Source organism: Echinops telfairi, unplaced genomic scaffold, assembly GCF_000313985.2.
Source record: "Echinops telfairi isolate 266 unplaced genomic scaffold, ASM31398v2 ScPeMD7_7469;HRSCAF=8507_0, whole genome shotgun sequence".
Taxonomy (NCBI): Eukaryota; Metazoa; Chordata; class Mammalia; order Afrosoricida; family Tenrecidae; genus Echinops; species Echinops telfairi.
In genome coordinates, this window is record NW_022111372.1 from 82,154,721 (window position 1) to 82,166,452 (window position 11,732).

Below are 11,732 nucleotides of genomic sequence, written 5' to 3' on the forward strand. Positions count from 1 at the left end.
ATCTTGAGTAAGGTCGCCAATTGCCCTTCCCTGGGCGATCCAGTCTTGAACTTTTCCTGAGTTTTGAAAGGTTCCTCTTTCAAAATAACAGCAATCATCACGATCTAGTCCTGAACTTTTCCTTACTGCATTTTGAAAGCTTTCTCTTTTGAAATAATAGCGATCATCTGTAGACCATTGTTCCTATGTCTTTGTTTCATAAGCCCACATCAACTCTCCATTGGGGGGAAATGACTCTTTTATGGAAACTGGGAATTTTGGAGACACCAACACTGCTATTGACCCGTGATTTCCTTTGTACCGATTCAACCAAGATTGGCCAAGTGCTGGGTCCCTCTCGATGTGATGCAAATACTTCCAGTTATTTCCTCAGCTGATTAACCTCGCTCACCCCCAGTCTCTTCGTCTTCCAGCTTGGGATGCTCATATTTCACTTTGGACATGTTGTCAGTCCCTGGAGAAAGAGAGCATGCTTAGTAACGAAGAGGGGCAGTGGGGAAGAGAAAGTCCCTCAACGAGAGGACTGACACAGAGGCTGCCACCGTGGGCTCAGCCACGGGGACGGCTGTGAGGAGGTGCAGGACCGGGCAGTGTTTCCTTCTGTCATACACAGGGTCACCATAAATCAGAACTGACTCGATGGCACCTCAGAGCAACATAGGTCGCAGAGTTATTCTGAAGGTTAGATGATGTAGGTGAGACAGCATCGCACCTGGTACTTCTTGAGTACCTGTCACACCCCTTGGCCCATCTGGTAAGGTTGGGGTGATGGTCTCCACTGCACAGATGGGAAGCCGTCCCTTCCAACAGAGTGCAGCCAGGCCTAAACCACAGCTGGACCTTCTGATACTCCAGCCCCTTCCATTTGAGGGAATTTGGCTAGAAGGTGTGGGGGCCACAGGCCCTAATTGGGAAGGGGGCTCATCTCTGGATCGGGGCTTTGGAGGTTTTAGGATGCTTCAGGCCACAGCTGGAATAAGGTGCCAGGAAAAGGTCTGACTAAGCCCTGGGAGAAGGAGAGGTGGGTTCGTGGATCGAAGAAGCCAAACTTCAGGGATTGACAAAAAGAGAAAACAGAGCAAAAACCCTATTGGATTTCAACTCAGGGTGACCTGTGTGTTTTCTTGGATGAAACCTTTAGCAGAGCCATTCACCCCATCTTTCTGCCCCCCACCCCCGCCCTCCACCCCCGCAGACACTGGGCAGAGCTGCCAGCCTTCAGTTGAGAACCTGATCACAAGCCACACATTCATGTTCACCAGGCTCAATGGAAGACTGACTAGCATCAAGTTTCTCGCTGAGAGTCCACTCGGCAACAATAAGAAACCCTGCTCTGGGAATCCGGGTCCAGACAGTGGGAGCCCTGCCTGGCACGGAAAATCCTGCCTCATCTATAGAAGAGTCCTGCCTTGGCATCTGTGCTCACATTGACCTTCCACCCTTTACCCTCACCTCAGCTGTGTCTCCCTTCTTTCAGAGGCACCAAGAACCAGAACAGCCACACAGACCAGTGCCCCAGGAACTAGACCCCCTCAATGATGACACAGGTGAGTGGCCACCCTCATAGTGCCCCTGCTGACACCCATGAAGTTTCTTACTTACAGTCAGCAAAGGTGACAGAGCTAGGTGTATGTCCCAGGAGATCTTAAGTAGGTTATATTAATAGGCGCATCATATCTAAAGTTAAGGATGTGACCCTCCTAAATTATGCTTTTCTGTTCTGGCATGCTGATGCCACACCTATAGTGCGGAGCTTGTTTCTGGAAAGCACATTTTCAGAAGGACCACTGTAAGGTGCACAGTGCTTGAAAGTCCGAGCTGATGAGGGATCTAAAACCAGGTCCTGCCAGGAGCAGCTGAAGGAGCCGAGAAAGGTCCACCTAGAAAGATGTCCTAGACTTAGTAACTGGGAGTGGTTCAACCCCTGGGAAGTTCCTGGGGGAAAAAAAAAAGGAGAAAAAAGAAGAAAAAAAAAGAAAGAAAGATGTCCTAAGCAAACATGACCACTCTCTCCAAAGGTCTGAAGGACTCATTTGGTGTGACAGAAAGCAGGACCGGGGCCTTAAGGTAGCAGGAGTGAGCAGGCTGAATCCAGCTCAGTTTCACAGGATGTCTCATCTGGCCGTTGTGGGAAAATCACCAATGCGTCCTCATACTCGGGAGCCCTGGTTACATGTTGAGCTACGATGCTCAAGATCAGCAGTTCAAGACCACCAGCTGCTCTGTGGAAGAAAGATGGGACTTGCTACTCCCGTAAATAGTTACAGGCTCAGAAACTCACAGGGGCAGTTCTAGCCTACCCCATAGTGTCGTTATGAGTCGGCAATTTGACTGGGCGGCAGTGAGAGAGAGCTCCCAAATACTAGAATAAGGTCCCCATTCCCGAGGTGGGTATGCACAGCCGAGATGACACCAGCTAGCTATTGGGGGTATTGTATATGAAGAGCAAGCCCCAGGTGAGCAAGGGCACCGGAATTCAGAGGGTCTCCTGCCTGCCTGCGTATCATAGTGACCAGGGGCATTTTCAAAGACTCAGATTCTGGGGCCATAGGATTGCCTGACCTTTTTAGGATTTTTGAATTTTGTTCCACGTTTTCCTCCACTCTATCCGGGACCTTCTAACACAATCCCTTTCAGAGTAGCTGATAGTGGTAGCTGGGCACCAGCTAGTGCTTCTGGTCTCAGGAGCATGGAGGCGGTGTTTACAGGATCCATGAGTCCACCGAACTAATTGTTCCCAGGTAGCATGTGTTTTTAGTAAGCTTCTCTCCTGTTGGTGCCAACCCACTGCTGCTCTCAGGGGCCTGTGTTTGGGACTCTGAGCTAAATGATTTTGTGTGAGTCTGAAGAGCTCTGATCTTGACTGTGATGATGTCTAACATGTGTCTGTCAATGCACAGTCATTGGGAGCCCAGTGTCCAGGGCCACCAGGCTACTCCCTGTTGTATCCTGATGGAATTGCAACCGGCCTGACAATAGGGGCCTCACATTTCTAGCCATACCCTTTGCCAGAGATCACCTATGGAGTTTTGTAATGATCTAGTAATACCAGATTAGCTTCTGACACTTGTCCTGAGCACCAGGCACTACCATTTGTGGAGCAGCGCCGAGAACACCGCGAACGCTGCGTGAGTGCCTTGCCCTCCCCTTACTGACTTTTGTGCACCGAGCAGCAGAACCAGGCGGTCACGAGAAGTGTTGGTCAAGGAATCAGCTCTTGTGGGTTCATAGTCCGTTGTGAAGCTGGGGACCTTGGGCAAGTTGTCTAACTTCTCCGTGCCCCGGTCTCATCTCCGTGAACCGGTGATGATAATAGGCTTCACCGCAGTGCGTGCTTGTGAAGATCAGGAGCCTAGCACCTGGGTGGTAAGGTCTTTTGCGCTGTTTTTATCGTATGATCACCATTGTTTGCAGGTTGAACCCTCTCAACGAGGCAGGTACCTTCACTCTCCTGATCTCACAAATGATGTAACCTGGACACAGAGAGGATGGGTCACACCGACTCTCCTTCCTGCTCACAAGCAGTCCCTCCATGTCCACGTGGGGGAGGGAGGGGTTACAAGTCAGGAACTCACACAGGTGCTCACAGGGCCCAGCTGGCAAAGCCGATGATGAGGTGACCCCTTCCATGTGGGCAGACGCGGGCTGCGGAAGCGAGCAGGGCCGTGCCCTGGCCAAAGCACGCAGCTGCTCCTGAGCTCCGGCTCCTGTGGGACTTAAAAGCACAATGACCCAGGTGGTCAGTTGGCTGGCGTCTTCCAGAACAGGTGGAAATCTATGTAACTGTTGCAAAGCGTTCCTGCTAATTAACTCTCAGCAACTGGTTTGTTTAAATTAATTGTTGGGTGGAGCAAATCAAAGACCTCTCTGGGCTGAAGCTGTCCCGTCCCGTCCCGTCCCATGAGCTCGCTGCTCTGCAGTGTGAGGCCACTGGCCACGGAGATTCAGGGTGCTACCTCTGGAAGCCGGTTCCTCCCTGAAACCCTTCTTGCGGTGGAGGCCAATGTCCTCACCCCTCCTCCTTGACCCCACAGCCTCTCGGCAGGGCCACGGCTGCACCACGACCCTGCCTGATATGTTTTTTGTTTTCTCATCTACAGCCACCCCTGTCCAGCTCTGTGTATGTGAGGAGACGGAGCAGCACCAGAAAACTATAACCCAGATTCTCCAGCAACATGAAGAGGAAAAGACGCAGTGGGCACAACAGGTGAGTCCGGGTGGCCCCCACCCCTCTCTCCACAGTCAGCTCACCTGGATAGCCCCCAGGCGGGGGGCCTTGCTTGGCTTGATCTTGTGGCAGGCCTGTCTTCCTTCCAGCTGCCAAGAAACCACAGAAATCCCAACCCACTGCCATCGTTTGATTCTGGCCCCTGACGATCCCACGCATAGAGAGCAGAACAGCTCTGGGGGTTTCTCTCGGCCGGCCGTTATCTTTAGGGAAGCAGGTCACCAGGCCTTTCTTTCGCCCAAACGCACTGCTGTTGAGTCAATTCCGACTCATAGCAACCCTACAGGACAGGGATCAACGGCCCCTGGTGTCTGAGACCGTAACTTTTCCTGGGAGTAGAAGGACCACTTTCTCCCCGCAGAGCAGCTGGAGGTTTTGAACTGCAGAGCTTGTGGTTAGCAGTCCAACACGTCACCACCATGCCACCAGGGCCTCTCACCACGCCGATGGGTAGGCTCAAGCCACCATCTTGCAGGTCAGCCGTTGAGTGCAAATCGTCAGAGCTGAGCAGGTATTTGTATTAAGCCAGCCTGTGCCAGGTGCCGTGGTTTGAGCCAACAGCACTGGCAGCTGCTCTCACAAAGCCGGCGGTCTGTTGGGGGAATTGTCAAAGTCCCAGGTGGCCCTGGGTTGCACCCCTGGTGACCGGGGTCGAGTGGGGTCAGGGAACTGGTCCTGGCCAATGAGCGCTGAGAGGCAAAACCAGCCTCACTCTGGACCAAATGTCTGTGTGCTGGCCCCGGACCCTGGGGAGGCCTTCCTAACAAAGTGGCTGGTTGGCTTTGCTCGAAAGTCTGCCGACCCTCAGCGAGTTCACACACAGAGCCAGCTGCAGGGAAGAAAAGTGAGGCAAGATAGGATACGACCTAGGGACACTTTTCACTCTTCAGATTTTCAATGGAGTAATTGATCGATTTGCAAGGTAATTATATTGCATTGCAGCACATCACAGTACATTACATTATGGAAGGTAATCTGCTTTACTGCAAGCCAACTGATTTAATCACAGCAACTTGACTGGTGGTTAGGCAGGTACCTGGGCAACAATAGCCTCTCCCAGGTTGACACAGGACACTCAGCGTCACTGCAGGAAAGGGGCACAGAAGCCTTTGGTGTAGAAGCCACGTTGTGCCATGGTTAAAGGATTCGGCTGCTAATAGAAAGGTCAATGGTTCAAACCCACCAGATGCTCTGTGAGAGACATTTGTGGCAGCCTGCTTCCAAAAAGATTTGTAGCCTTGAAAACCTTGTGGGGAGCGGGTCTACCCTAACCTATTAAAAAAACAAAACAAAAAAAAAAAACCCACTGCCATAGGGTTGACTCAGGGTGAGCCTCTAGGATTGAGTAGAATTGACCCTGTGCGTTTCTGAGATTTTTAACTCTTTGTAGCCGTGGGCAGCCTCATCTTTCTGCTGAGGAGCCATGAGTGGGTCTGAACCACAGACCCTGTGGTTAGCAGCTCATTGCCTAGACCCCTATGCCGCTGGGACACCTACTGTGTCCCAGAGACTTGCTATCATCATCTCAGTGGCATTGGGTTTAGTTTGCTTGTGGGGGGGGTGGTTGGGGCAGAGCTGGGGCTGGTGGTCAGTGGCAAACTGGAACTGTTGTTGTTGTCGTTGTTGATGTTGTCATTGTTAGGTGCCCAATCCTGGGATATCCTCATCATTGTTTTGTTTGAGCCCATTGTTGCAGCCACTGGGGCTAGAACCCTCTTGAAATTGTACCTGGCATTTGGGTGTGCCTGTAAGCCGAATTCTCGCAAGTAATAAGGTAGAAAACATCTCAAGTGGGAGGCCATGAATATATCTGGGTATGTTCAGCCGGGAGAGGTATCACTTTGCGGACATAGCCACTATGCTCAGATCTCTGCGGGCCACCCGGGTTGAGGGAGAGACTGGTTCTGTGGGGCTCCAGAGGCCAGCAACAGAACCCCATAATGGAGCTTAGAGAATCCCAGAAAGCCCGGTGCCTGGTTAGAAAGAGCAGCCTTGCGAGTTAAGGAGCTTCCGTTCATTATGCACAAGCCGAGACACCCGCCTTGGAACAAGAGGAGGAAGCACCACAGGACCTCGAGGGACCCTCTGAAGCCCTGCAGACGGCAACGTTCTCCAGGCTGCCGTGGGATTGGGGAGTCTGGTACCTGAGTCGCCTCCCACCCCTCCGATGAGGGGAGCGAGCTCCGATCACCGAGCTCTGGGTTTGGTGAGCAGCTAAGTGATGTCGCCCTGCAACGATCCCCAGGTGGAGCGGGAACGGGGGCTGGAGCTCCGAGAGAAACTGGCTGAGCAGCGACTGGTCCTGCAGGGAGAGCATGATGAGGCCCTTCGAGGTAAGAAGGAGCTGCTCCACTGGGTGGGCTGTGGGTGGGCGTGGAAAAGGAGGGGGGTGGGGGTGCTCACTGAACCTGCTCTTCTGCTCTGGTCTTTGATGTTAGGAAGGTGAGAAGTTTTTTCCCTTCGGAGCAGGACCCCACAGGTCTGGTTTTGCCACATTTGCTTTGTTTTGCCATATTTGAAATGAGTTTGTTTTTCTCTGAATTTTGAAGACACTGTATATTCCTTAAAGCAAATTTGAAACACCTAGACCAATAATAATAACAGCCTGTAGATGATCCTGGAAAGTACTGTCTTAAAATCCAGACAAATAGTAGAACCTCTCAATATCCATCATTTTCCCCACAATAATGACACCCTTGAACATGTATGGTTTGGACCAGAGTTTTTAAAATAACTTGGTTTCTTTGGATACCATCAAATGTGATAACTATATGAAATTTTAAATCTACATATTGAAAAAAAAGCTTTTTATATCAGACTCTGGAGCCTTGATCCTTGGGTTTGAATCTGAGCTTCTACCACTTACTAACTTGTGTGTCCCCTGGAAAAGTGATGTAGCCTCCCTCAAAGAGTCCTTATGAGAAGGAACTGATTTAATGACTGAGTGTGTAGACAACACCTGGCATGGAGCGACTGCTCACTAGCACTTGTTCCTGTGTTCCTGAGAAAATGACACTCCGGGGTCTTCGTTCTCAGAGACAGCCACTGCCACCCTGTGCTATCCTTGTGGTGGCGATGGCGCTGCTGCTGGGAACGGACTCCGCTCAGGGTGACTTTGCGACACAAAGCAAAGCCCGCCTGTCCTGCACCACTTCACAATTGTTACTACTTGGGGGTCCGCTGCAGCTTTTGTGTCAATCTGCACCATTGAAGGGCTTCCTCGATTTCTTAGAGCGCTTATGTTTCTTCTTCATATAGAGGAGTGTATATAATATTTGTCTATACATTCACATTCCAGAAAGGAGGCGTATTGGGTTTTGTCTCTGTGAGTTGCATTAACACCTTGTCATTAAGCTCTTCTGTTAACTGAAGTTTGCATGATTATTATATTGTAGGTACCGTGGTTTGTCTGAGCACTGTGGGGCAGAATTTAAGTTCATTTCAAACCTTTTGGCACTGCTTATAATCCCAAACGCCACTGCCATCAAGTTAATTCTGACTCGTGGCGACCTCAGAGACTGTCAGTCTTATGGGCGCAGACAGCCTCATCTGTCTCTGGTGGAGTGGCTGTAGGTTTGACCTTCGACGTTATAGTTGCAGCTCATTGCCTAACACCCAGTGCCACCAGGGCCCCTTTTGGTGATCATAGCAACGATATTTTTACAGTGAAACCTATATGGTTAAATCTTTGCCATGTGCATGATTCATTTTTAGAATAATGTCCAGTGAAATTGGTGTGGCAAAAGTGTGTCTCTTCAAGTCTACTGAGGTTGCCCTCTGGAATGCCATGCCAGCTTTTCCTGCTGGCCCCGCCCTTCTCCAGAGTCAGTTACCTTTGAGGAACACAGGATCATTTTATAGACAAAGTGCTACATCCTGTTCTTTTCTGCTAACATTGTATCTAGCAGCTTTCCTTATGGTTTTGCTGCCACTAAAATGGTTACTAATCCACAGGATACATGATCCCTTCCTATTGCCCAGGACCCTAGGCTTCTAGATGTGAGTTTATTCTAAATAACAGCGCTGCATTAAACACCTTCTGCATAAAGATGTGCCCGCGTTGCATATTTTGTCCTTAGATTCCCAGAAAGTGAGTCATTAGAGCAAAGGTCGGGACAATCTTGACAATCTTGAGACATATTGCAACATGAGCACAGTCTGTCTTGAAAGGAATAAAAGCCTGGGAATTTGGCGACGTAGATTCTAATCCTAGTAGACCCTCCTAAACAGGGCTTCTCACTTACCGTTCTTCAGCCTCGGTTCCACGTCTGCCTCTGTACCATCTCCCGCTCCTAACTCGCAGGGACACTGCTCTGGCCATGATTTTTAGCATTCCAAAGCACACGGAGGAGAAAATATTCCTATCGCCAACCCCCTGAGAGGGGGATGTCCTTGTGGAGACTTCTTCCCTGTCCATCGGCATTCTTTCCATTATTTTAAAATTGCCGCACGTATTAAATATTATAGAGGTAAATATTGTATAGTAAGTCAGTGGAAGTGTAGCATGGGAAGAAATATTTGGGGGGGGGCTGTTTGAAGGGAGGTACCCCAGTGATTGAGAGGTACCAGTCGTGGGCTCACATGGATGACCCTTTGCTTGTTTGTTTTTTTCCTTTTTGTTGTTTGTATTTTGCTTTAAATTATTTCACAGTAACGACAACAATGAGGTGGCCTTGTTGGGTGTATAGATCCATGAGTTCTAACCCGTGTCTACACTGGGGCATTGATGACCACATACAGGATACAGCAGTTTGATTACCTCAAAAAAGCTCCCTCGGGCCACCCTTTTGCCCTCGCACCCTTTCAAAACCAACCCTCTCCCGAAACATGTTCAATCTGTACGCTGAGCAAACCATCAGAGAAGCTGCCTCGTTTGAAGAATGTGGCATCAAGGCTGGAGGAAGGCTTGACAGGAGCTGGCTTGCTGAAGGCGAGAACTTGAAGCACTTGCTGATGAAGACGAAATAGTGAAGACTTCAGTGTGAATTGCACTCAGCATAACCAAGCCTGAAACCCTCGCTGGATGAATAGGGCACGTCATGGCAAATAGAGAAAAGGTTGAAATTGTCAGGGATTGTGTCTTGCTTTTCTCTACAATCAGGATTCATGGAAGCAACAGCCAAGCGATCAAAAGACAAGTTGCATTAGGTAAATCTGCCGCACAGGCCTCTTTAGAGCATCGGAAAGCAAATATGTTACTTTGGGGACTAAGGGGGCACTTGACCCAAGGCATGGTATTTTCTATGGTCTCATATGCATGTGAAAGTTGGACATTGAATAAGGAGGACTGAAAAAGAATCCAGACGTTTGAATTGAGGTGCTGGAGAAAATCGGAAGTACCATAGACAACGGAAAGGACAGACTGATCTGTGTTGGAATGAATACGGCCCGAGTGCTCCTTAGAGGCAAGGATGACAAGACTTCATCTTAATACACTTCGGTCATGTTGTCAGGAGAGGCCAGTCCCTGGAGCAGGACATCATGCTTGGTAAAGTGAGCGGGCAGTGAAACAGAGGAAGGCCCTCCATGAGTTGGGTGGGCACAGTGGCTGCAGGGTGGGCACAGGAATGGAGCAGGACCGTGCAGGGAGTCGCTGTGGATCAGAACCAACTCCATGGGACCTCACAACCACAGCAGCACATGGTGTTACGCTTTGCATTTAGATTTGTGATCTAGAGCTGCGGTTCTCAGCCTGTGGGTCAAACGACCCTTTCAGAGGGGTTGCCTGGTTCATAACAGTAGCAAAATGACAGTGATGCAGTAGCAACGAAAATGATTTTACGGTTGGGGGGTCATCACCACATGAGGAGCTGTATTAAAGGGTCGCGGCATGAGAAAGGCTGAGAACCACTGCTCTAAAGAAAGGCCCCCAAGCTTATTTGACCTCCTGCTCCCTTTTCAGAAAAAAATTTCTGAGTGCCACCCCCCCACCAGGGCAATTAAAAACCTTTGTACTACAGTTCATAATCCAGAATAAAGTTAGGCTTAGGGAACTGCTTTTGTAGCAACCTCCCACTTCCCCCTCCACTCCCCTACCCCCAACCACCCATCATTCTAACTGCCCCACAGGGGGCAGTATCGCCCACTTTAGGAAAGCCTGAGTGGGGTGGGTTTCATCTAGTTTCAAATGTTGAACTAGTCTTGCCTTCTTGGAATAAGCCCTCGGCCATGGTGTATTCCTCTTTCACATCCTGCTGCGTTTGAAGCGCTAGCCTTCTGCTGGGCGAGCCTGTGTCCAGGGCCCTGAGGAACATTGGTCTCTGGGTTTCTCTCCTGGTACTGGTCTCCTGATTTTGGTGCCAGGGTAGTTTGCCTCCTAAAATGGGTTGGAAAATGCTCCCCCCTTTCGTTTTCTGGAAGAGAACATATGGAATTGAATGGGATGCTTTACAGTGTTTTTTTCTTTGTTTTGTTTTTTTTAAGTAAAATATATCAGTGAAACCATCTGGGCCTCAACATCTCTTTTCCAAATGCTATTTAACTTCAATTCCATTTTTAAATAATTACTGAAATGTTCAAATAACATATTTGACCTTAGATTGTGGTGTTTTTGTAGGCTTGGAGGAATTGATAGAATTCACCCGACTTGTTGAAGTTACATGTTTTCACTTGTCCATTGAAAGTCTTGAGGGGCTGGGACCAAGCGCTCAAGTAGAAAGTGTTTTGGAGATGATGATGGCAGCATATCCACTAGTACCCGTGATGCACTTGATGTGGGGAGTGTTATGAGAGCTGTAAAAGCCTCCGATAAAAGGATTTTAAGTCTTCTTTTAATACAGTTTTAAATGTCTGCTGCATCTGCCTTCATATTGATCGGCTTGTGTCTCTTTTCTTTGGTTGGTTGGTCTTAAAAAGATCTGGCCATTTTGTTAATTTTTCCAAAGAACTAGATTTCTGTTTCATTGACTTCTTATGTTTTCATTTTGTCCCATTGATTTCTGTAATTTTTATTCCCTTTTGTCAGCTTGATTATTTTGTGTTTAGCATGCATCTTTCTAATTTCTTAAACTAGAGACCTTTCTTCTTTTCTAGTATAAGTTTATATTGCCCTAAATATTCTTCTAAGCAATGTTTCAGTCACACCCTGCACATTGAAAGTTCGTATTTTATTTTCATTTCATTGAGAAAGAAAAACTCTAATGTTCCTTGAGACTTATTTGAGCCTTTGGATGTTCAGCTGTGTTTTTTGTTCTTGTTTTAGTTTGGGGGTGTCCTGCTACCTGTTATTGATTTGTAGTTTGATTCTATTATGATAACAAACTGTGTATTTGGGCCCTCTTACCTTTGTAAAGGTTTGTTTTATGATCCAGGGTATGGGCCATTATGATGAACGTTTCACGTGCACTTGAAAAGAATGTGTATTCTGTTCTGTTGATGTGAGTGGAATCTTCTATAAATAAATCAGTGACACCTACTCCATCTCTCCTGGATCCAGAACATATTTTAAGAGACAATTAAACAAATCATAACCATATTTTTAAAAATTTAAGGCCGTGGGCTTTTT

General features: G+C 48.4%; 1 protein-coding gene across 1 annotated transcript in view; it reads left to right on the top strand.

Annotated features, from left to right (window-relative positions):
- CCDC69 (coiled-coil domain containing 69) overlaps positions 1 to 11,732 on the top strand; it is a 38,048-nt gene that overhangs the window by 19,445 nt on the left and 6,871 nt on the right. The window contains exons 3-6 of the mRNA XM_045284710.1: positions 1,478 to 1,547; positions 4,101 to 4,207; positions 6,474 to 6,561; positions 8,880 to 8,977. Of these exons, the coding sequence (XP_045140645.1) occupies positions 1,478 to 1,547; positions 4,101 to 4,207; positions 6,474 to 6,561; positions 8,880 to 8,977 (363 nt within the window). The remainder of the gene's footprint in view (positions 1 to 1,477; positions 1,548 to 4,100; positions 4,208 to 6,473; positions 6,562 to 8,879; positions 8,978 to 11,732) is intronic.